This window comes from Pipistrellus kuhlii, unplaced genomic scaffold (genome assembly GCF_014108245.1).
Source record: "Pipistrellus kuhlii isolate mPipKuh1 unplaced genomic scaffold, mPipKuh1.p scaffold_m20_p_9, whole genome shotgun sequence".
Taxonomy (NCBI): domain Eukaryota; kingdom Metazoa; phylum Chordata; class Mammalia; order Chiroptera; family Vespertilionidae; genus Pipistrellus; species Pipistrellus kuhlii.
This window is the reverse complement of record NW_023425595.1, coordinates 27,406,785-27,433,427: the sequence shown is the minus strand read 5'-3', so window position 1 is coordinate 27,433,427 and position 26,643 is coordinate 27,406,785. Positions and strand designations below refer to the sequence as shown.

Here is a 26,643-nt window from a genome sequence, read left to right as displayed (position 1 = left end):
GACATAAAAAAATCTTCATGTGAAAGATACAATCAGCTATAATAAGTTCTAAGTAAGTGGAATCCAGGGTAGCGTCCTTATTATCCCTTACGCCTTCTACACAAGCAGTCTCTTTGGGTGTTTAAACTGGCTTTGAAGCATTTATAACATCAGAGAGTGACACTGACTCCCTGATGAACCCTTCCCATCAACACTGGTAATTCGTCTACATAAAACAATCATTCAAATTCCATTTTTCTATACTTGACTTTGCATTCAATAAGAGTGCTAGCAATCAAAAAGCAAGATCTAGACATATCTAAGGGTTAAGAAAAGCACATAGGTAAATTTTTTAAAAAGTTTTAAAATAAATATAAATATAAATAGTCTACTTTTTTTCTAGTTTGTATGGACTTACAAAAGCTGCATGTATCCAATCCAGATATGATAATTACTAATACAAAATCACATTTATATTTCTACCTACTTTTGTTCTCTTCCCTACTGTATTATCTGAAGCAAATCCAGATATCTTATCATTTACATACAAATTCTTTAGTAGGGATCTAAAAAAGATAAGGATTCTTTTTTTAATACAACAATAATACCAAAATACTCCTAAAATTAATGATTCTTCACTATTAAAAAAAACCACAGCACTAACCTAATTTTATTACCAACCATATTCAAAGAGAAGTAAATGCTACTGATAATACTATTCAAATTAATTTTCACTAAATTAATCAACACTCAGTAATGGATGGCTTGCAAAAGTTCCAACTTCTAGGCTAGATTTCAATCAGAATCATGATTTTGTAAAATACAACCTTATAGTTCAAACTATTGTGCCATGATGTTTTGACTAATTGTTAATAATTAATGCATAATTTCAGAATAATATAAGAACAAGTAAAAAAGCTCACCTATATTTAAGAGGAAACATTAAAGATTCCAGGGCTCTGCACGCATCACTGAGTCTCTGGAAACTTGCGGAATGGAAGAGAACCTTATTTTCCGTGAGGACTGCACAAAAGAGGCTGAGGACATTTTGAATTCCTGAAAAACACAAGAGTAAATGTTTACCAAATGCGCTTAATTTTATATGTGTTGCCAACAAACACAGACTTAGAATGACATGGAGTGAAAAAGCCAGTATTTTTGAAATCTCTGAAGAAAAATATTTGGTTAAACTATAAATTCCACACAACTTATGGGATTTGTTTTCCCAAACTTTGTCTTTACTCTTCAAATCAGTTTAACACTAATTGAGCATAGTTTGGAAACATGCTATTACCTTCTTTTCAACTAAATCTCCAAGGTCTGTACTTAAATTCCTATTTTAGACATTGCCATTGCTCTAATAATTTTTTCCCTCTTTAAAGAGCATTTGTCTAATGTTAATGTAACCACACCAGCTTTGCTGTTGAAATTTTCCTGGCACATTTTTTTCCATATTTTATGTCAATCTTTTACTTCTTTTTTATTTTTATTTTAATCTTCTACTCCTTGTAAATAGCATGAAGTAGAAATTTTTTAAAAGTCCAGTCTGACAATATATATATAGTGCCTTACTTTATATATTTACTTGTTGTACCTCTCCTCCCCCCCCCCTTTTTTTTTTAATAATTTCTATTTATCCTGGATCTTCCCTTTACCAGTATAGAATCCATAAGCTGGTTCCTTTATTATATTTTTAGTGGCAACTCTAGAAAATACAGCATGCATATTTATCAAGTTCAAGTTAAGTAGGTATATAATTTCTTAATTTCTCTGTTGTTATGAATCATCTTTTTTAATATCTGTTCAACCTTAATTATATGGACACACTAAATCAAGAGACCCCATTAGTTTTCTCAAGGTAAAATACTTTCTGTATTTCCCTTAACCAATGTGACACATGCAGATTTCTTCTTGGTCCATTTTTATTTGCTATACTCTTTTCTTTTTAAATCTTCACCCAAGAATATTTTTCCATTGAGTTTTAGAGAGTGGAAGAGAGAGGAAGACAGAGAGAAATATCGACGTGAGAGAAACACATTGATTGGTTGCTTCCTGCACATGGCCCGACCAGAGTCTGGCCCGGGGAGAAGCCTGCAACCAAGATATAATACATGCCCTTGACTGGAATCTAACCCAGGAACCCTTCAGTCCTTGGGTCAATGCTCTATCCCCTGAGCCAAATTGGCTAGGCCTGCCATATTATTTTCTCATTTCCAACTTATCCCATAAGACCTATCTAAACTTATGAGCTCAACTTTTTAATCTCTTCTCATTTGGACTAATGTTAGAGTTTCATAACTGGTTTCCCTAATCCAGTCCATATTAATTTCAAATCTATCCTCCAGACAGTTTCTAGCATCATGGACATCTGTAAAGAGCCAGGGTCCATAATGTCCAAAATGACCAAACAGACAATCAAACACTGTAAGTCAGTCCTGCAGTCAGTGCTGGGTCACCGCAGAGACCCAGCACTGACTGCTGAGGGGGCTGTGGATGTGGCAAACTTCACTGTTGTATTATTTTAAGAAATCACAATAACCACTTCAACCTTCGGCAATCGCCACACTGATCAATCAGCAAGCAGCTTTCAACAAGACCCTTCATCAGCAAAAGGATTATGACTAACTGAAGGCTCAGAGGATGGGTAGCATTTTTTAGCAATAAAGTGAAGAAAAAAAACATGCATTTGTAAGTAACTCTATCCTACCTGTATCATTAAAAAAATTTACAATATCAAGGGGGAGAAACAGTACACTAAACTTATTAAGAAATTAAATTTATGAATAACTGCGTAGCTATTCTAGTGCTTAAAGGGTAAGGTTTTTGTTATCCAGAAAGGTTATATGGTGTAATACAAAATAATTTACCCATACCTAATTTACTCATACCATAACCATACCTTAAATATTTTAAGAAATTACATTAATGTTTTTATTTCTTACTAGCAGTGTTTGTTGCTGTATTCATAGCTACATAGTTATTCATAAATCTAATTTTATTTCATCTACAAGTAGAAATGTTTTCTATGTAACCTTGAATTGTTAGTCTTCACTAGCCAGAATCCATCCAAAGCTGCACAATAACAGCAGAGAAGATAATAAGAAAAACAAACATTCCAGTGATAATTACTACTGATTTCAGTACAATGGTACAAACACATCCTGTTGATTACTCAAATAGTAAAACATTCTGAAAAATTACTTCCTGATTTTAACTTTTCTTTAGGGTTAAAGTTCTAAAATTCATAACATAAACATTAACAAATGCATTTGTTTCCCATTTTAAAGAAACAATACCAAGAACTATTCTCCAGAATCCTCCCTTTTCTGAATAATAATAGAACATTATGTCTCAGCTTTCAAATGGGAAAACTGAGGAAATAAAGGGCACTGTATCAAGACAGGATATATTTTAGAAGCCTTAAACAATTTATTATAGTTCTTTTTGATCAAGCCATAATGGAGAGAATATAATAATGGTCATGGCTATACACAAGGTACGAAAAGGGAGATTTATCAGTCATTCGATCAATATTTGTTGAGTACCTACTATGGCTATGCACCAGATAACAGCAATAAAGAAAAACAAGATCCCTACCTTCACAAATTCAAGCTTTATATATTTTATAGTCTAGTTTTATAACTATCACTGAGAGGCAATTTTAATATTTGTTACAAATTCACAATATTATTTCCAAATGTTAGAAATGGAAGTCTTCTAAGTAAGAAACAGTTAAGAAATGTAATTGAATTGGGCAATTGTACATGGGTATATTTGGTTTTCTAGGTCTAGGATAATCACATCAGATTATTCCAACACTGAATGGCCTAGAGTCCTAGTCTGTGCCTGCTCTGATCAGTCAGATTAAAATGTACTGTAAACACTGGAATAAGTATTCTAAACTAGTGTGTTTCCAGTTAAAATCCAAATTTTATAAATAGGTATGACAACAGATATTATGAGAATTTCACAAAATTATTTGGGGCAAGGAGAGACACCTTAGTTAAACAGCTATGGATTCAATTAAAAAATCAGAGGGGCTATAAAGCCAACTCCTATGAATACAATCTTATTAACATAATAAAAACTATAGCTTTCTACACTTATTGAACAAATCTTCAGGTAAATAAAAATAGTTCACATGAGCTGCAACAAGAAACAAACAAAAAAAGATGGCAAGGAAGAAATGAAAGTACCTAACTAACAAGAAATCACGGGGAATAAATGAGATGCGTGATGGTGGAGACTTCAGGCAAACCCAGAGAACTCTCAAAATGTAGAAAATAAATTTATTATCATAACAATCCTTAGAGAGAAGCAGCAAGGAAATGTTATCATACAACGAGACATTTCACAGGAAAACTAGTCAAGGCTACAAAATAATCGTATAGTCCTATCTGCTTCCTGTCAGTGCTTTGTAAAATCCACCCCCACTACCCACTCTCAACCCAGATAATGAACTCTGATAATGGTCTAACATTGGCTTTCAACAACAGTCCAGCTGAAATGACTGGTGATAAGAACATGCCTTTAGACACAATAATCAGTGCCACATACTCTAGAAACTACCACTCTGCATCCAGCACTGTTTCAGAGGCAGCTTTCTGTCCCCTTATCTGCCTTATATTTTCCTCAGTCTTTCCCTGAAAAATTAACTTTTGAATATGTAAGCAAAAGATAATTAAGCTCAAAATACTTAAGAATAAAAGAATGAAATTTGATCTTCAAATGACTAATCATCATGTGTTTTGGCACACTTCGTCCCACAGAATATCTCCTAATGAATGAAAATTGCCATTCTCTTCATGGCTAGCACATTCATTCATTTATTCAACAAACACTGATGCCTTCTATACCCAAAGCACTATGCCAGACATATGGGACACAAATAAGTTCTAGTTATTCTTTGATTATTCTCTTATCATAAAGGCAGTTCTTAAAGCTCATAGTCTAGTAAGGGAAAACTCCATATTAATAAGTAGGGGAAAAATATAGAGAAGAATTTCTATACAATTCCTGGAAATACCTGGAAATCAATATGTCAACCCTTTACTGCCTATCTCTAGACATTTTGTTAATTTAAAAGAATAAAACCTCTAATTTGTTCAAGCATTGCACTTAAAAAAATTATATATATAAAGAGTTATATAGTTTTACAAGTTTTGAAAAGTATTTTTATTGCAGATAAAACACAAATATAGAAAACCATAGAAATCAAATGCACAGATTAGTGAATATGTTATAAACTCTCCTAGATCAAGAAAAACTTTGCCCTTCTTTTTCCAGCTATATTTGAATTATAAAACAAGCAAACTTACTGTTGGCATTGGCTTACTATCTCACTGTACCCATATCAAAGGATAATTAAAGATTATAGAATTCTAATTTTTCTAAAAATTAGGAACTGGTTTTGTTTAATCCTAATGAATCAATGCATGAAAAGGAAATGATTGATAAAGCAAATTAAAAAAAAATCTTTATAAAAGTATTTTTTCCTTAAATATTGGGTGCTGTATTTAATAATTACCATTTTATCTGTATAGCTTGTCTCCTTCAAAGTTCTTAGATGTTCCTGGAGACTATTATTACTAAATGCTACCAGTAAAGTCTTTATAATGGATCAGCAAAATAGGAAAATATACCTTTGATTCTAATAAAACAGATTCCAAATTCCAACACACTCTGTAGTAATTCAAAGATTACTACTTTCAGGGGGAAAGAAAAGAAAAGAGTTTAGAGTTTGACCTATTGAGGGGAGGCAGATGTAAAGGGGAAGAGCCATGCTTTGGGGTTGGTATCTCCAGCCATCTTTGTTAGAATTCTAGAAAACTCTACTTATGTTTAATTTTCTTCTAAGGTTTTCTATATTTGACTGATTGAAATAGCAGCAGAAGAATAAGGATGGAGTCACTAGTAAAAAAAAAGAAGTGATAAGGTACAGAGCTGAACAAGGAGCAAAATTTGTGCAAGGAACTAAGAATTCAGTGGAGAAGCAGAGTATGAAATCCAGGGAAGGAAAGGTTAAACCTGGAAAAAGACAAACAGAGATGAAGAACAATGACAAAGGCTGAATCAAAGAGAGTGGGGCACACATGAGCAGTCATCTATAAAGGGCAATTAAGTGGTAAAATAAATGGGAATCTCTGACATGCTTACTGTTAAGTTACATCACTCCTTTAATGAAGCACAGAGCTGTCCAACGTACGGAGAGGACTTCTAGTGCCTCCCCCCAATTCTCTATCCTAGCCATTGGTGGGATAAGGATGACAAGATTTTTAGTTTCATCGGACAAGATTCTATAAAACTAATTCATCTAAGGAAAAACAAAATACACTATCTTTTCGTCTTTTAAAGTATAAAGAAAATGTCTACTTTTGAAAAGTCTACAATAGACTCCAGAGCAAAATGGGCATGAGTTAAAGTGTTTTGTGTGTTTTCTTTTTAAAAAAAAGAATATTACCTATGTAATTATATATTTTACATATCTGGTATTTAATGGTTTCCTTTTTATTTTCTTGATTCATGTCAGGTCATGTGAGCTTAAAATAAATCGGTTTTTTTTGTAGGCTTCCACAGGAGAAGTTTGAATATCAGAGAGCATACCCAACTGCTGGAACAAGAGAGCCACACTAGTGCCTGTGACAGGAAGACTATCATGCAAAGGGGTCTGGATCAGCTGTCTATCTCCTGCTCCCAAGGAAAACAGCTTCTGTAGAACAGGGAAAACACACAAACACATAAATGATTTATTTTCAGACATTTTCTTTTTTTCTTAAGGTAAAAAAACAAAAAAAAAACAAAAAAAAAAAAACCCTTTGCTCAGATTTCAAGCCAATGATGAGCATATTAAGATCCAATTAACAGATGCAAAGGGTGATAACATAATCCAAAACAGTTCAGTTACTTTGTGCCCAAGTGAATATGGTACAAGAAAATTCAGTAGTTGAAAATTGAAAATTTAGTATCAATGAAATACAAAATAATTGACAATCATACTTACCTGAAAAATAACAAAATATTAAAGTCAACATTTATATGCCAATTATATCTCAATAAAACTGGGGAAAATAAGATAAATAGTATATGAACCACATATGTAATTTTAAAATTTCTACAGCCATAATAAACATTTTTAAATTCAAAATAAAATCAACAAAAATACCATTAAAATAAAGACCCATAAAATAATTACACTGCTTTAAAGCTTAGGTCCAATTGTGACCAAGCTCACACTTCAAATTCTACCCTTGAAGCAGAGCTAGAAGAGTAAAAAAGGTAAAAAGTGGGATAAAAACTTAAAATAACAAAAGACACTGGGATACACAGAAGACAGTTACAAAGGTAAAAGACAATGAAAAAAAAATGGTTATTTCTTTGTAAATAATCTTGGTCAGACTGAGGTTAAACCATGTAATTTACATAAGAATAAGCAAAATAAGTGATCAACTAATCAATTCTTAAAAAGAGTCTGAAAGACTCTTAAGAAGAGTCTTTAAAATAAAGTATGGTGCCTTAGAAACATTAAATCATAGAGCTGAGGTTTTTATTTTTCTATTTCAGATACAGATATGATAATCTTAAAACATACAGAAGATGAAAATCACATGATCACTTTGAGAAAGTTTTATGTCAGTGAAAGAGCTTAATTAAGTTTCTCATGTGAGGCTCAATCTATAGCAAAATCCTGAGAAAACTTCAGATATATATTCTACTTTCCAAAGATCTGTGAATGTGGACCAAGGTCAATATTGTTTATTAAAGATAGCAAACTGAAATAAGAAAAATAAACCCTTTCAAATTTAAATGTATGCTCTTCTATTAAAGATTGCACACAACACACAAAATAGCTTTAGGACCACATGTAATTATTGTTATTCAGGGAAATGAATTAATGAATCTATTCAGAAATAATTGTAAGATTACAAAAAACTGTTTTGAGAATTTTCTTAATGTTATCTAATTTTTTCACTCAAAAATTTTCTGATTTAAGTTAATTAAATGAGGTATAACAATATAGAGGAATAAAAAGGGTGTAAAGAACACATTTTAAAAGTTCCACTTTAAAAAGTATATTCCCAAGAAAATGTAAACTGGAGTTCAAGTTACACAAAATATGACTTCTAATTATGCTATGTGAAAGGTGACCCCTGTGTTAAAATTAACCTCATGACCTAAGAAAAGAATGGAATCTTGGGTCTCTAGAAAGCAGACCACAGGGACAACGCTTAACTAAACTAAAATCCTCTTTAAAATGAAAACATTTAAAGAATTCTTCTTTCCCCCTTTTCTTCACAAATTAAATTAAGTGGGAGAGAGGATAAGAGAAACAGGCCCTCATCACTACTTTTTTTATTCAATTTACCTGAGACCCTCCAGCCGCTGGGACAAGGCACGCACACAGGTTTGCAATGAGACTTTCCAAAGAGACATTCAGACTGTCCACATATACAGTGTAGATCAAACCCAGGCAAGCCTGCAAAGGGAGATGCATGTAGTTAGCTCATGAAAAGAATAGGCACTAAAAATAAATTGTTGTGACATCTGCCCCTAGGAAAATTTCTCTTTGAACCTAGCAGAGTACATTGGACAGTGACCATGAAATAAATTTTAAGCAGCAAATGTTATTAAGTTTATTAAGTTTTCCTCCAGATCAGAAGCTCTAAATGAGCTTTTGAGAGGAGTTTATAAAAAGCAGAAATCCATAATTTGTAAAACAGGTGTTTGTACTGAGATAACCACTCTAGCAAATTTGTGGGTCTTAAAACTGTTGTTATCATGTTGGGTGTTTTTTTGTGGTTTTTTTTTTTGTATCAGCTTACTTTGCAAAACACCAAATTTCAAGATAAACATTTAGAAATTTTATCTTTTGTGATTCTTATAAATTCAGAACATTTATTCTACATAAAAATTTAACATATAAATTATTACAAAAGGAAAAAAATAGGAACAAGATATGATCAATACTTTAAACTCAGAAGAAAGTAGGTGATAAAAAGGAAGACAAAATGCAATCTTTATGAATCTTTCAATTTATTAAATTTTGTAACTCCAAAAGATTTTTATTTGTTAGGAATGTCACTGGCACTGAAATATTGACACCTAATTAATTTTTCTAAATACATATAACCTCAATAATATGGAAAAGTGTGCCAGAAATTATGATTAATTTTCCAAATCCTTGGGAACTTTTTAGGTATAATTTATATTTCCAAAGAACTATAATTTTGGACCATAGTAACATTACTAAAACTAAAGGTAGCAACTGAAATAAGATAAAAATAAGCCCTCTTTTTTCAAGTCCTATATATATTTATATCTAAATTAAAATTTGTTCTTATATTTGAAAATTTGTTCTTATATTTGAAATGTTTTGTCTAGAAACAAAACATCTAAAAGTAAAAAATATTCTAAAGTTATGTTGGCAGGAGTAGTATCAGAACTATTTGAAAATACAAATACCCATTTTCAAATAACTATTTGAAAATACAAACCCTGATTGAACAAAAGAAAGTGAATAAAAATACACAAAGCAGTTATATCACTAATGTATTTTAAATATGCTACAGGCAATCAAATTATTTCTTTAAGATACATACATTTTGGAGTCAGAAAAAAATGTTTTGGAAAAAAAAACACTACATTCTTAAAATTTAAATAGTCACATTAACTTACTCAGGTATTTATTTCATCCAATATGAAAATACGTCTGCTGTTAACAGTAACTTTATTGATAAATTCCCAAATTAATTTATTTTAGATACAGAGATGTTTTAAATACTAAGAACTTGTTACCATGGTTCACTCAAAACAGATTTATACAATAATATATGTCAATGATGACAATGAGGAGTTCTTTACCCTAAAAATTTCTGGATAATATAATCTGGATACCAGCACCAGGCTTTTGGGAGCAAACACTTCTGCAGGCTGAATTAAACCAGTCACTTCCACTTCACCTTCAATCTCTTCCTTTTTTGTTCCCTAGGAAAAGAGGTACAGTAACCAACAGAATTTCCTGTTTATAACTCACAAAAGAAAGACATATCACACTTCCATATAATTTACAAAATCCAAATTTAATTGCAAAATGTAAGTTATAATATAGTTTACAAAACTGAAACTAAAAATAAAGAGCATACTTTGAAAATCATCAAAATTATAAATCAGGACACACTTATTTCATTTTTTTTTTAAAAGCTCCTGAAGCTCCAAATATATGCCACAGCTTTATTTGAGCATCTGGTGTCTTTGTGGGGTACAGTAATAAAAGGTAACTTAGTCAACTTATTTTAAATAGCAATCCCCAAAATAAAAAGCACATTCATTTAAATGGAAAGTCAGCATAATGTTCTCCAATTACATTCATTCTATTGCAAATGGTAAGAATTCCTGTTTGTTTGTTTTTTTAAACCACAGTGTAGTATTCCATTGTGTAGATGTACCACAGTTTTTATTCTACTCATCTGTTGATGGGCACTTAGGCTATTTCCAAATGTTAACTATGGTAAATTTGCTGCTATGAACAGAGCTAAATAAGCCAATCAGAGAAAGATAAATATCACATGAGCTCACTCATTTGTGGAATATAATGAACAACATAAACTGATGAACAAAAACAGATCCAGAGACAGAGAAGCATTGACCAGACCATCAAACCTCAAAGGGAAGTTAGGGGAGGGGGGTGGTAAGGGAGAGAGATCAACCAAAGGACTTGTATGCATGCACATAAGTCTAACCAATGGACACCAGGGGGTCAGGGCATGAGTGGGAAGGTGAGGGGACAATGGGGGGGCGGGGGGAAGAAGAATAAGGACACATATGTAATACCTTAATCAATAAAAAAAAATTTTTTTAATGGAAAGTCAATTTTCAAGATGGTACTGTAAGGACATTTTTTTTTCTAACTAGAATCCTCTTTTCTTTCCTTTCCAATAATTAAAGGTCAGCTTAAAATGTATCTTCTTCCTGAAGCTTTCCCTTGACTAATTTTGTTCTTACTCTCAATCCTGGCACAGTTCAGCAACATATCACATTTGCTTTTACTTATTCCTCCTGTCAAATGCCATATCCAACATGACATCTCCACTTGAATGACTAACAGATATCTCAAACATGTCCAAATCATAGCTTCAATCTCTCTCTCCCCCGTCCTCAAGTTCTACTCCTCCTGCAGTTTTTCCCTATCTCAGTTAGTGAAAATCCTATTCTTCCATTTAGCAAGTCAAAAATTCCGATTCCCCTTTCTTTCATATCCCATATCCAAACTGCTAGCAAACCTGATTTCTCACCCTCTTCACTGCTACACAATACTGTGAGCCACCATCACTGCTAGCCGGGATTATGGTAACAGCCTCCCTCTTTAGCTCCACTTTGCTTCCCTCTGCTCCTTAAACATGCTGGGCATCCTCCCAACTATGGGTCCTAAGCATTTGTTCATTGTTCCTTTGCTTGGAATACTCTTTCCACTGATATGCTAATGACTAATTCTGTCATCTCCATTAGGTCTTTATTGAAGGGACATCTGTTCTTTAAGCCTTTAGTGGCACCCTGTTTGAAATTGCTAGGCCCTAACACTCCCTTATCCACTTTCCTTGCTTTATTTTCATCCATGGCACTTTTAACCATCCACTATATTATCCATTTCACTTATCCTGTGTTTTGCTCCATGAAGACCAGGATTTCTGTCTAGTTTCTTCCCTGGTAATTTCCCACTTCCTAAAACAAGAGCTGAGCACATAGTTGATGCTTATTTACTTGCTGCATATATCCAAAGGGGAACTATCCATTTAGTTTTTATATGTGTGATATGGTCCATATGCTTTTGAAAGATTTTCATTTGTTACAAAGCAAAAGCTAAAATTAGGTTGCTTGCTTTCTGGAATCCTTATAAATAATAAAAATGTGATGAATATAAATTTACCAAAGATTTCCACACCTAATGAATCATATTCTTCATGGATTACTAATAAATTTGAAATGACAAAAGAATGACTGAAATTCTTAAAAGAGATAAAGTTATCCACATTTTTATGAGATTGTGATAAATGCCCTAGAGTAACATTAGAAGTCAGCTTGAGTAAGTAGATAACCACTTCAGTAAGCTACTTTCACCAAAACACAAAATAGAACGCATCGGTCATTTCTTAAAGCTTAATTTAGTTCTTTAAATAGAATAGTTATTAACAAGAAAGATGATCCAATATAATTTAAATCAGTGTTTATATCCTTTAATTACACATGTTGACCTTTACTTTGTCAGTGGACCATAAATCATAAGATGTTGTTATTCTAAATTCCAATATCTCTCATACAAGAATAAATCTTAAGTTTGGAAAAAATTCATATTTCTTTTCTCAAAGCAAAATGTACTGCAATGATAAAAAAAAAATTAAACCTCTAAACAGTTGATCAAAATAAGATTTGTTTTAGATGATAACATGGTGTTTTTTTATCAGATTTTTCTATTAACTTATCATGTGAGGCAGGGGTGGGGTACCTTTTTTCTGCCAATGGCCATTTGGATATTATAACATCATTTTCAAGCCATACAAATTATCAAATTAAAAATTAGCCTGCTATATTTGGTCAAACATTTAATTAACTCACCCCTAATGCCTTGGTAGGGCCAGACCAAATGATTTCACTGGCCTTATGTAGCCTGTGGTCGGATGTTCCCTATTCCTGATGTAAGGGATATTGCCTCTTCTCTATACCCATTAGAGTATCTTTGGTGTAATAATTATGTAATTATATTGGCTTTATTTGTTTGTGTTTTACAATGAGAGATTTCCACATATTGAAAATATCTGTAAAATTAATAAGCAATAAATTAAAAATAGGCTTTGAATGTAATAGATGCTATCAATATAATAATGCCCTGCAATTTAATTTTCTATTGTATAAAAATTTTCACATATTTTATCTCATTGGACTATATTTGCAAATGTTTTAGCCTAAGATTATTCCTTGGCTTAAATAGGTCTTCTTAAAGATACAAATTTTCTTTAAACACTGTTTACTGAATTGTCTCACAATGACTGCAAGATCACCTGACTCTAATATATATCACAAGCACAAGCTATAACTTGCCCATTTATAGATGTTTCTCTACCTATTATTATTATGGACTATATTTGCTGGTGGGATTCCCAACTTCTATGCAGTTTACATTCTTATAATTCATAGTTTCTCTACTTCAATAATATGGGATAAATTAGTATCCATCATATAAATTTGCCCCCCAAATGCTACTGCCCTTTAAACATATCCCGTGACAAAAATGCTAATAATTTCTAGATTATTGGTTTTATGGAATGTATCCATACAGTAGACGGGCACAATCTTTAGAAAGTTTATCCTATCACTCAGGCTAAGCACTTCAACCTCATCTTTATTGCACTTCTAATACTTGATTTCTGTTTCTTCTACCTGGAAAGATTTGTTTCATTCAAAATCCTCTGTGTACTAAGTTCATTTTCAATAACACCATTTCACACTAAAACTTTCCTACAGACTTTTTAAAAACACAGTTTAAAAAGGACAAAAGGAATTATGCAAATAACAAACTTTCGGTTCTATATTTATTTTTTAAAATGTAAGTAATTTGTTACATTATACCATCACCTAGAATTGCCTGTGTAAAGCAATTTAAGGACTTAAAATTTTTTCAAAATTGAAAATAAAGGAGTCTAAGTAGTTGCAAAATCCTGTAATGTCTACAATTCCCTCTGACAAGCATCTTTATTTCTTGCCAAATAATCTGTTACTATCTTACATGTCCACATAATAAAACCTAGTTGACCCTGCATTGGTCTGGACAATGATGACTATGTGAGAAATACACATTTTAGGATAAAAGAGCTTTATACAAATTAGGTTACTAGTCTTCGATCAGAATCTAGTCTACCTCTAGCAAAAAACAAACAAAATACGCCAGTATTTCTCCTTCAGTAGCTCCTGGCTTTACAGTATCTTGAAGGTAGAACAAATTGGTTTATGGGGTTACTATATACTAGTATTCACCTAGAAAGCTTCCTATTTTTGAGTGGCACAAAGCCCACCATAAGATGGGGGGGGCAACAAGGTCTGCAGGGGAAGGCAGTTAGGGACGACCAGGCCTGCAGGGGAGGGCAATTGTGGGTGTTCAGGCTAGCAGGGGAGGGCAATTGGGAGGGCCCAGGCCTGCAAGTGAGGGCAGTTGGGGGGACCAAGTCTGCAAGGGAGGGCATTTGGGGGGACCAAGTCTGCAAGGGAGGGCAGTTGGGAGGGACCCAGACCTGCAGGGGAGGGCAGTTGGGGATGACCAAGCAGGCAGGGGAGGGCAGTTAGAGGGAACCAGGCCAGCAGGAGAGAGAAATTAGGGGTGACCGGGCCATAAGAAGAGGACAGTTAGGGGTGACCCAGTTGGCAGAGGAGGGCAGTTTAGGGAGGAGGGGGGGAGGGAGAGAGACCAGGCCTGCAGGAGAGAATAGTTAATGGCGACCCGGCTGGCAGGGGAGGGCAGTTAGGGAAAATTGGGCTGGCAGGGGAGCAATTAGGCATTGATCATGCTGGCAGGGGAGTGATATGGGGGTGATCAGGCTGTCAGGCAGGCAGCTGAGTGATAGATCGTCCCTTTCTCCAATTGATGGACAGACATAAACCCCAACTGCGGCCAGACATTCCTGAGCTCTGAACCACCAATCAGCACCTGCCAAATACCCTAAGCCCCCATTCCTAAGTCCCTAGGTCCCTAATCAGCGTGTGCTGAGTGCCCTAAGCCCCGCCCCCTATTCTTAAAGGTGCTTGTAAGCCCCTCGCTCGCTCTCTTCTGCTCCTCTCCATGGAAGCAGCCGGCAGGGGTGCCCTTCCCTCCAATAAAGCCTGTGTCCTGCCATCCCGGTCTCTGGTCTACCTTCTTTATTTAATCTATCACTGAGCAGTTGGAAGCCAGCAGTCCTGGACTGTGAGAGGTGTGTTAGACTGCCTGTTTAGGCCCATCCCACTGGTGGGATCGGGTCTAAACAGGCAGTCAAACATCCTTCCCGGGATCCCCGATGGGAGATGGTGCAGACTGTGCTAAGGGACACACACTCCATGCATGATTTTCGTGCACTGGGCCTCTAGTAAACTATAAAAGATGATTAGTGATTTGTAAACTCATTTATGCACTTAACATTTTACTTGGTGTCTACTAGTGCCAAGCACCAAGGCTACAGTTGTGATAGAACCCATGTATGTATGTATGTATGTATGCATTGATTTTAGAGAAGAGAGAAGGAAAAAGAGATAGAAACATCTACAATGAGAATCATTGATCAGCTGCCTCTTGAACAACCCCTATTGGGAATGGAGCTGAATCCCCGGAATGTTCCCTGACCAGGAATTGAACCCATGACCCCTTGGTTCCAGGGATGATGCTCTACTGCTGAACCACATCCACAGAGTTCCTGCTCTTAAAATCATACCTTCATGTGGAGGAAACCAAATAAAAGATAAACAAACAAATGAAGGTAGAAAAAAAAAAATAAGAGGAAGAGCTAGAGAGTGAAGGGAGAGAACAAATAATGTGAAGAAAGTCAGATAAGACCTCTCAGTGAAGATGAAGCTAAAGCTGACATCTGCAAGACAATAAGCAACTAATCTTTTGAAAATCTAAGGGCAGAACAGTAGGTAGGAAGGTAGGAAGGATTTTAGTATAGTTTAAGAAACAAAATAGCAGCCAGATACTATATGAAACCTAAGTAGCTAGGGGGAAAACTATGGCAGAAGAAACTGGATAGCTAAGTAAGGGCTAAATTATTTAGGGCATTGAGGCCAAGGTAGGGAGTTTGGATTTTTATACTAAATGCCTGAGAATCTGTGGAAGGGAGGGCTTTAAGCAAGGAGGATAATCTCAATTCTGTTTTTTAAAAATCACCCTGATGCTGAATGGAAAATAGCTTGTAAAGAGGCAAAAACAAGCTATGTTGGAGGTCTCTTTGATAGTTCAGGCAAGATATATAGTGAAGTGGTAAGAAGGGAAGCCAAAAAAAGTAGATGATTTATTTTGGAAGTAGGATTTATTTTGGAAATAAAATTGACCTGATTTGCTGATGGCTATCCTTAATGTGAAAGATGAAAGAAAGGGAGGATAAGTGTTAACACTACATTTTTTGTTTGAACATCTGGATGGATAGCATGCTAAACTGAGATTAGAAAAATTAAAAAGAAACAGACTGAGGCTGGGATTGGAGAAAGGATAGGTAGTCTTTATGTCAGGAAATTTATAATCGAGCTTAAATGCTAAAACCAACACAGATGAAATAACATTAATCAGTACAAAACAATACTGTAACATTTTGAAAATTCATATTTAAAGTGCTCAAGAAACTCTGAGAAGAGATGAGGCCTACAGCAGTGAGCTAGGATTTAAAGAATGAATACAATAGAGGGAAAAGTAAAGGAAAAAGGAAACACAATTCAACAACGAAGCAAATCAAAACATTCAAAGTGAGGTTGGCAAGTTTAATTATAATTTTCATTTCATTTTCCTAATTTTAGTCCTTATATACCTTTTAAAAACCAGGATAAACTAAACACTAAAATTTTATGATAGACACATTTAAAATTCCTTGCTTATGTTGATATTATTAGTTGATAAAATGGATTAACTTACAATACATTTTATAAAATAAGAAACATAACAATGGTAATTTGTTGAATGTTTCACTTTGGGGCACTACTTTGATAATTCTTTTTTTTAAATATTTTTATTGCATTCAGAGAGGAAGGGAGAGAGATAGAGAGAAACATCAATATGAGAAAGAATAATTGATTGGCTGTCTCCTGAACGGGGGGAATTGAGCCTGCAACCTGGGCATGTGCCCTTGACTAGAATCAAACCTGGGGCCCTTCAATCTGCAGGCTGATGCTCTATCCTTGAGCTAAACCAGCTAGAGCTCAATAATTCTTAATGGATATTCCCCCCTCCAAATTAATGTCAAGTGTATGAATCAGAATTAGTCATTATAAACTAAAGAATATAGTCATTGACACTGAGGTATGTTCCTGCTCATAATTTATTCCTAAGATATAATTGATTCAAGTTGCAAGACTTAATTCTAGCTACCCAGTCTTCAATTATTAACTCTTTCATTGAACTGGTTCTAGCATATGGTACTTTGGAATATCTTTATACTTAAGTTTTTGGTTTTGCCTCCCAAGCTAGATTTGAAGCAAACTGAGATAAAGAAACATATCTTATGCCTGCTAAGCATTTCCCTCTTTATTACTTATTTACTTCCCCAAAGTATACTCATTCATTCCCACCTCTTTCTTTGATATTTTGTTTCCTAACATACCAAATATCTTTATTGCAAATTTAATTAGTATTGGTTCATAAACACTTTTTAAAATGCATTTAAAAACTTGGAAGTGGTACAACTAAATAAAAAATTTAGATAGGTCTATCAATTTATAAAATCCTATATAATAAAACCCTAATATGCAAATCAACTGAACAGCAGAATGACTGGTTGCTGTGATGCATATTGACCACCAGGGGGCAGACGCTCAACGCAGGAGCTGCAACCTGGTGGTCAGTGTGCTCCCACTGGGGGAGCACTGCTCAAGCAGAAGCCAGGCTCACAGCTGGTGAGCGCAGTGGCAAGAGCCTCTCCTGACTCCACAGCAGGCGGACATCCCCCGAGGGGTCCCGGACTGCAAGAGGGTTCAGAATGGGCTGAGGAAACCTCCCACCCCTAGTGCAAGAATGCCATGCACCAGGCCTCTAGTATGGCAATAAAAAGCAATCTCACATCAATCATAATTTACTGATTACTTTTAAAAAATTTACAATCACATTGCCTGGTTGAATAATTCCAGAAATATATTATCCAAAGTTTTATATAAAAGATTTGCTGGTGATTGTGAGAGTGCACTGTATCATGAAGAGATAAAAGACAACATTGTAAAAGTTGCACAATTATATTTTGGATGGTGTGTGTCTCTAAGTTCCTCCTTCACTTAGGCTTCCAAATAATGTGTCATACTATATTTGCTATTAAGCAATTCACACCAAAACAATTAAAAGATCTATTTTTGAACTGGAGATATGATCCAAAAATAAAAGAAAAACAATTTTTAAACAAGTTGCATGTTCACACTAAAAATGGGAACATTACTGATGACCTATAAAGGAACATCATCTGGGTTTTTATTTTTTCTTTCAAATTCTACCTCCTTGGTTTGTACCATTTTTTGGGATCAATTCCAAAATTCATTAACTTTCTGTTCTGAGCACATGAAAGCTGTCATACAATTCTTGTTAGTACACATTACCCTAGCACAATTATACAGGAGCCAGAATTTTTTATAATTTACTTATATTTTCAGAATCGCAGGAAAACTTATAAGAAGCAGCTTCTAACCTTCTACTAATTGACTATAAAAACTAAATAAATTAGCCCTAGCTGGTTTGAGCATTGGCCCACAGACTGAAGGGTCCTGGGTTCAATTCCAGTCAAGGGCACATACCTAGGTTGCTGGCTCCTCCCCACAGGGCATGTGCAGAAAGCAACCAATCAATGTGTTTCTCTCATATCAACATTTCTCTCTGACTTTCCCTTTCTCTTCCACTCTCTACAAAAATCAATGGAAAAAATATCATCAGGTGAGATTTTAAAAAATAAAGTTAAATAAATAAATTATATTTTTGGTCAACTTAAAATGGCAAATGGTAAAATATCTGAGCTAAAAGCAATAATTTTTTTAAACACTGATTTCAAATATACAAGAGCCCAGATCTTAGTTTCTAATATTCTTGTACTCAAATGTGCCAGGGCTGCTTGGAGAAATGGCTGATTTCAAGGCCATTGAAATGGAAAGAATAAGATGAGCCTGGATCAACATGTCATAACATAAAATAAAACAAGCTTTAAAAAAAAAAAAAAATGATGGGGCCAAGTGAAAATAATATTGGAACAAGTCTGAAGGAGTACCTGTTGGTCAGATCCAGGATAATTTGTGCATGAACATAAGTAAAATCATTAACTACATACTATTGAAGAAAACAGGAAATTGGAACACATGATTTTGTATCTCAGACAGACGAGGTGAGAATGCTCTTTGTTTATAATAAAATGTCAACTACTGACTGGTTAAAGGTAGAGGGTGTATGAAGTTAGAAAAACATTATTTTACACCATCATAATAAAAGTTGTCACAGTCATGATTCACAACTAAATGCTAAGTCTAGAGGGAGCATGATAAATGAGTAATAGAATATTTGTACTGTCTTACTTATTAATTACAAGAAAAAAATAGCAACTAAATAGTAGAGATATCTGACAATCACTTGACAAGGTACCCAAAATTACTATGATCAATGGAGGCAGATAGATAGATATTGTGTACTGCCAGATGTGTAGAGCAAAGCTTGTGGGCACTATAAAGCTTATGAAATCTTTTAGTATGGTCCTGCTAAGACAACTACAGGTGGGATCTGAAATTCAATAAATCTATTTTTTTTCATAGCAGCATAATGCATATTAAGTGAATTATATTAAGTGAATGATGTTATAAATATCCAAATGGCCCTTGGCAGAAAAAAGGTTCCCCAACCCTACTTTACAAGGTACCCTTATGAAGAACATACTTAGTATCCCAAATGTCAGTAGTATTCCAACTGTTGATGTATAACCTGAATCTAAAGATGAGAGACATCAGAAAAACACAAAACAATAGCATTTTATCAAAAGGGGCATGGGGACCTGCCTTATTTGCAAATGTCAATGTCATAGAAAAGGAAATGCTGTGCAAATATTCCAGATGAAAAGAGACAGAAGAGGATTATATTAAATGCAATACATGATTTTAAACTGCATCCTGACTGGGGGACATAAAAAAGAGCAGTAAATGACACAGAACAAATAACAAAACTGAAATATGGATGTTGTATTAGATAAAAGTATAATGCTGATGTTAAATTTCCCAAGATTGATAACCATACTATGTTTATGTAAGAAATCATACTTATTCAATAAAAAATAATAAAAAATTATTCATTATAATAAAAAGGGGTAAAGTATTAAAAACAGGTGAATACTGGAAAAGGATATATAGATATTTGTAATATACTTTTAACTTTTCTGTAAGTTTAAAATTATTTCCATATTAAAAGTTTGAAAAATATCCAAGAATACCTAGAACCCCTTTACACCTGCAACACTGTTTGCTTTTTTCTTTATTCTATATAATAAAAGAGGTAATATGCAAATTGACTGTCACCCCAACACACAAAATGGCCACCCCCATGTGGACACAAGATGTCCACCACAACGGTCGGCAGGGAAGGGCAGTTGTGGTCAATCAGGCCAGCAGGGGAGGGCAGTTTGGAGGGACCAGGCCTGCAAGGGAGAGCAGTTTGAGGCAATCAGGCCTGCAGAGGAGGGCAGTTAGGAATGACCGAGCCGGCAGGGGCAGGCAGTTGTGAGTGGGGAAGGGGGGGGGGTACCTTCAGAGGAGGGCAGTTGGGAGAGACAAGGCCTGCAGGAAAGGGCACTTAGGGTGACCAGGCTGGCAAGAGAGGGCAGTCAGGGGCAATTAGGCAGGTAGGCGTCAATCAGGAGGATGATCAGGCTGGCAGGCAGAAGTGGTTAGGGGCAATCAGGTAGGCAGGCAGGTAAGTGGTTTGGGAGCCAGCAGTCCTGGATTGTGAGATCAGACCTAAACAGGCAGTCGAACATCCCTCAAGGGGTCCCAGATTGCAAGAGGGTCCAGGCATGGGCTACCCCCATGCACGAATTTCGTGCACCAGGCCTCTAGTTAAGGTATAATTGAGAAAATTATAAAATTTTTAGAGTTGGTGATTTGATATACAGATATATTATGAAAATGATTTCCCCTACCTAGTTAACTAACACATCCATCACCTTACATATTTACCTTTTGTTGTGAGAACATTTATGAAGCACTCTCTTAGTAAACATCAATTATTCATGTTATCACTAGAGTCACCATATTTACTACAAATCCTCAGACCATAATTTTCTTATAGCTGAAAGTTTCTATCCCTTTACCAGCCTCTCCCTATTTCCCCAAATCCTCAGTCCTTGAGACCATGTGTGATGATTTCAACTTTATCATTCTTTCTCAATATTATTTTGGCTATTTGGAGTCTTTTATGGTTCCAGGGTTGGGGTTTATGGTGAGACATTGTCTTAGGCTTTTCTAATCATTTCAGTGTGGGTATTTTCTTATTTGCTGCTTGTATGGGACTTGCTCAGCAACTTCTGAATTTCTTTTGGTGGTAATTGCTTCATGTGTAGCTGTAGAATCAATGTATTCATGGAAGGAAGTGAGTTCAGAAGCTTCCTATGTCACCCTCTCGGACAATGTCTCCCTAGTGTATTACTTTTCAGGCAGTTTATTAGGGGGCGAGTGAAAGAAAGGTTGATAGTAAAGGAGAAAGGAGGGAGAGCATAAATAATCACAGCTAATTTCATTACATAATTCTAAAAAGTTATGAAGAGACTCCTCAAGAATATGAAAATAAAAGGAACTTCTGCATTTTCAGCACTGACTTAAATTCTAAAGATCAACATGGATAAAAACGAAAGGTCATCTAAAGAAAAGGAAAAAGAAACTCTTGACTAGAGAACACTCTTATTTAGACTGAATTAATCAAAATAGAAATTTGATTAGTTATTTGTTGGCAACACCCACCCAAACATTATTCAGGCTAGAGATAATTATAGTCATAGACTTCAAATTTTTCTTTATTCATTGACCATAGAATTATTCATTTCAAATATAAACAACAGATTATGTTAGTCTGACAGCTGTTAAATATTTGACATTAACTGTTCTTTAGTTTGATTCCATAATCAAAATGCTTCTGATTTTGATACAGCTTCACACAAAGATTTGACAAGAAGAGAATGTGTTGATGATGCTTGTTCTATATAACCTTTTAACTTATCATTGTAAATTAATAAACTAGCATGCTGGTTTTAATAAATCAGTATAATCAACTTAGATAATGTAACTCTGCATCATAAAAAGTGATTTATATCCCCTTGTAGAAATCAGATTTCTACATCTAGAAAATTCATATCTTGGAATTTAATTAAAGTAACCAAGACAACAAATGCTCCTTTGTGAGGCCATTTCAGAAAGAAAGCCAACCTTTCTCCTGGTGGTAATACTCATCCATTTGTATATAATAGACAGTACAGCAAAAATGCAAATTTACTTTCTCAATATCCTCCAAATGCTTTTATAATTACAAACTCTTTCTTGTATTACAGAACCCTGAAAGCAAAACAAATAACCATAAGAAAAAATATTTTCTTATTCCTTTTCAAGAGGAGTGGGATTTGCATGCAATCTGACTTTCTCAAGGAATCAACCCGTATGAGACTTAAAGAAGAAATCAACAACTTGAGAATACGCTGCACATGGGTTTTTCAGGGCACCTATTATGAAAATTATATTGCCTAATGCCCAACATCATAAGTGCCAAATGGTATAAGGTAGGGAAAGTATGGTTTCTACTACAATTGCCCCAAGCTAGATAGTTTCTAGTACCCAGAACTCATTTCTTGTTTACTCTTCAGCCATGAAATTACATAAGCTGCCCAATACGTTGTCATAAATCCTTTCTTTCATAGAGGATATATATCCAGTTGGCTGAAACTAAGAACCCCAATTAATACACTGAAAAATCAAGGATTTTCAATTTCTATAGTTGTAGCTTATAAATTTCAGTTCCACCATCTTTCAACTACCACCACTAATCATAATGAAGTATATCTACTTAGGTTCTTCAAAAATAATATCAAGAATTGTGATAAGTCAGAGAGAAATCAAGATGGCGGCATAGGAAAATGCCTAAACTGCAGCCTCACACAACAATTTCAAAAATACAACTAAAAGACAAAACGGGCATCATCCAGAACCACAGGAAAGCTGACTGACTGGAAATTCTACAATTAGAAGGAAAGAAAAAAACCACAATGAAAATCAGAGGAGCTGTAAAAGCCTGAGGTACAGAGACACAGGCACGTGCGTGCAGAGAGGACGGAGCCGGAGAGGAGGGGGCAGCTGAGTGCCTGGCTGGCGTTTTCTAGCGGAAAGGAGATAAAAGCTCTGGACTGTATGGAACCCAGGTTCTGGGCGAAACCCTGGGGACCCAGGCTCATACTGGGGGAATCTGGGCTGTAAGGCGGAAACTCAGGGAAGCAGCAAAAGGCAGAACTCCAGAGGTGCGCATGTGAATGCGCACAGAGGATGGACTGTCCACAGTATTGCCATAGCAGGAAGGAGACAAAAGCTCCGGACTGCACTGAGCCTCAGTTCCGACTGCACTGAACCCCAGTTCTGGGTGAGAGTCTGGGAATCCAGATTAACTGGGGGAGAGACTAGACTGTCTGGCAACGGGTGAAACTTGAGGGCGCCTTTCGCTCAGAGGTGCTTGCAGCGAGTACTGAGGGACACTGAGGGACACTGAGACTCAGGAACCTCATAGGGTGGGGCTGACAGGAAGCCAAGGCTGTAGGCTCCACCCTGAAACTCTGCCCCATCCAAGCTGAGCACAGAGGCTTTTGCAATTTTGCAAGTCTAGTCGAATAAGGCTGTCTCCTGGCATAGACACAGCTGATCCTCACAACCAGTTGGCTTGGAGGTCAGCTCCTCCCATTGATACCACAACAATCAAGAGTTAACTACAACAAGGCTGTACACACAGTCCACAAAGGGATGCATCAAGGGTGCCCAACTCAGGTAACTGGGAAGGCTGAGCCACTGGGCCATATGGGACACCAAACACACAAAGCTACCCTACTAACTCAGGGAAGCAGCGAAAATGCAGAGACAAAGAAACAGATCACAAGTGAAAGAAATGGAGGAAAACAAACGACTGGAGATAAGAGTTCAAAACCACGGTTATAAGGTTTTTCAAGAATTTCCTAGAAAAGGCTGATAAATTTAGCGAGACCCTCAAGGACATGAAACAGTCCCTCAAGGATATGGAAAAGGACCAACTAACAATTAAACATACACTGATTGAAATAAAAAATATTATATAGACACCCAACAGCAGACTAGAGGAATGCAAGAATCAAGTCAAAGATTTGAAACACACAGAAGCAAAAATCACTCAACTGGAAAAGCTAAAAGAAAAAAGAATCCAAAAATTTGAAGATAGTGTAAGAAGCCTCTGGGACAACTTCAAGCTTACCAACATCAGAATTATGGGGATGCCAGAAGAAGAGAGAGAGCAAGATACTGAAAACCTATTTGAAGAAATATTGACTGAAAACTTCCCCCATCTGGTGAAAGAAATAGACTTACAACTCCAGAAAGTGCACAGAATCCCAAACAAAAGGAATCCAAACAGGACCACACCAAGACACATCATAATTAAAATGCCAAGAGCAAAAGACAAAGAGAATATTAAAAGCAGCAAGAGAGAACAGTAATTATCTATATAGGGGTGTCGAACTCAATCAGAGAAGGGGCCAAAATCTAAAATCCAGCCTAAATCGCGGGCCGAATGGTTTACTGAACAGTCATAAACTGTCATTGTGATGGAAACGCAGTGGAGTGCAGTGATGACAGCGCGGTGCGGGCCACATTGCAAGGCCTGGCGGGACGGATTTGGCCCGCGGGCCTTGTGTTTGACACATGTGATCTATAAGGAAGCACCCATATGATTGTCAGCTGACTTCTCAACAGAAACTATGCAGGCCAGGAGGGAGCAGCAAGAAATAGTCAAAGTGAGCCGGGACCGGTTTGGCTCAGTGGATAGAGCGTCGGCCTGCGGACTGAGGGGTCCCGGGTTCGATTCCGGACAAGGGCATGTACCTTGGTTGCGGGCACATCCCCAGTGGGGGGTGTGCAGGAGGCAGCTGATCGATGATTCTCTCTCATCGATGTTTCTAACTCTCTATCCCTCTCTCCTCCTCTCTGTGAAAAAGTAATAAAATATATGAAGAAAAAAAAAGAAATAGTCAAAGTGAAGAATAGCAAGAACTTATAACCAAGAGTAGTCTACCCAGTCAAGCTGACATTTAGAATCAAAGGTCAGCTAAAGAGCTTCACAGATAAGAAAAGGCTCAAGGAATTCATCACCACCAAACCAGTATTATATGAAATACTGAAAGGTATTCTCTAAGAAGAGGAAGAAGAAGAAAAGGGTAAAGATAAAAATTATGAACAACAAATACATATCTATCAACAAGTGAATCTAAAAATCAAGTGAATTAAAAACATGATGTACAAAATAAACTGGTGAATGTAATAGATAGAATCAGGGGCATAGAAAGGGAGTGGACTGACAACTTTCAGGGGGAAAGGGATATTGGGGGGATGCGGGAAGAACCTGGACAAAAATCGTACATATGCGGATGAGGACAATGGGGGAAGGGGGGAAGAGGAACAACTGTAATAATCTGAACATAAAGATTCATTAAATTTTAAAAAATAAAGAATTGTGGTAAGTAATCTATAGATATTCTGATTAAATACTCTATATATATTCTGTGAAAGATCCCCTCAGGAGAAGGACTGATAAAGGAAAATGGCAAGTTCACCATGAGAGGATACAAAACTTAAATTCACACATATGCTGTTCTTAGAAGCATTCAGATGATTTTTATTTTAAAAGAGAACAAATAAACTTAGATGTAATTATTGTTGTTGTTTTCAACAGTATAGTAATGTATTCTTTTTAAAGTAGCCCAAAGAACTCAAGCTGGCAGTTCTAACAAATATGGCATAAACAAAATCCTATATGTAGTCCTTTTGACTATACTTTGGCTAGAAAAGTTGTCATACCTGAAGATTGATCTCCGCCTCATAGAAGGTTAGGCACGAGCAGTAATGTCGATCTGAGTCAATATCTGTCAGGACCACCACAAAAAACGTTGGCTGCTTCCTCTCTCTGGACAGCTGCCACCCACTGGGCTGACAAAACTAAATGGGATAGAAAAATATTGTCACATTATAATGAAAATTTATTACAGATCTCTGAAAAATGTTAAATGTCCCCAAATTTTTAAAAATTTCCAGCTGCCGTGATAATACCTAAACCAATATAAAAATTTAAAAATGTACAGATTCATTATGTAAAATACTTTCACTAATGTGCATTTACATTTTTTGAGAACAGCCTAGATATTCCACAGATGCAACTCAGACCTAGGTTGGCACACATAGGAACATAGCACCAAAATAAGAGACTTTCCCCCATTGGAACAGATCATAAAGAAAGTTGAAGATAAAGTGCCAAGTCCCTGTCACTGATGGAAAACATAATTATTTTTAAATGTCTTCATAACCTAAGTGACTTCAATTCAGTACAATAAAAGAGATATCTTGTTAATCAAGACAGACCACATTTTGGGCTATAAAACACTCTTTAACATATTAAAAAGAATAGAAATTATACAATGTACACTCTCAGACCACAGTAGAAGTAAATTAGAAATTAGTAACAGAAAGATAGGTGAAAAATACTTGGAGATTAAACAACACACTCCAAAATAACACATGGATAAAAGCAAAATCTCAGAAGAAATTTTAAAATATTTTGAACCAAATGAAAATAAAAATAAAACTTATCAACATTTGTGGGCTTCAGCAAAAACAGTGCTTAGAGGAAAATTTATAGCATTAAATGTATATATTAAAAAAGAAAACTGA

At 35.5% G+C, this 26,643-nt stretch overlaps 1 protein-coding gene across 2 annotated transcripts in view; it reads right to left on the bottom strand.

Moving 5' to 3' along the window:
* Nucleotides 1–26,643, bottom strand: part of SBF2 (SET binding factor 2) — a 307,688-nt gene that overhangs the window by 153,668 nt on the left and 127,377 nt on the right. For both annotated transcript variants that reach the window (XM_036428329.2, XM_036428330.2), the window contains exons 3-7: nt 25,777–25,914; nt 9,838–9,960; nt 8,342–8,452; nt 6,583–6,688; nt 903–1,035 (exon numbers count right to left, since the gene is read on the bottom strand). In XM_036428329.2, coding sequence (XP_036284222.1) covers nt 903–1,035; nt 6,583–6,688; nt 8,342–8,452; nt 9,838–9,960; nt 25,777–25,914 — 611 coding nt within the window. The remainder of the gene's footprint in view (nt 1–902; nt 1,036–6,582; nt 6,689–8,341; nt 8,453–9,837; nt 9,961–25,776; nt 25,915–26,643) is intronic.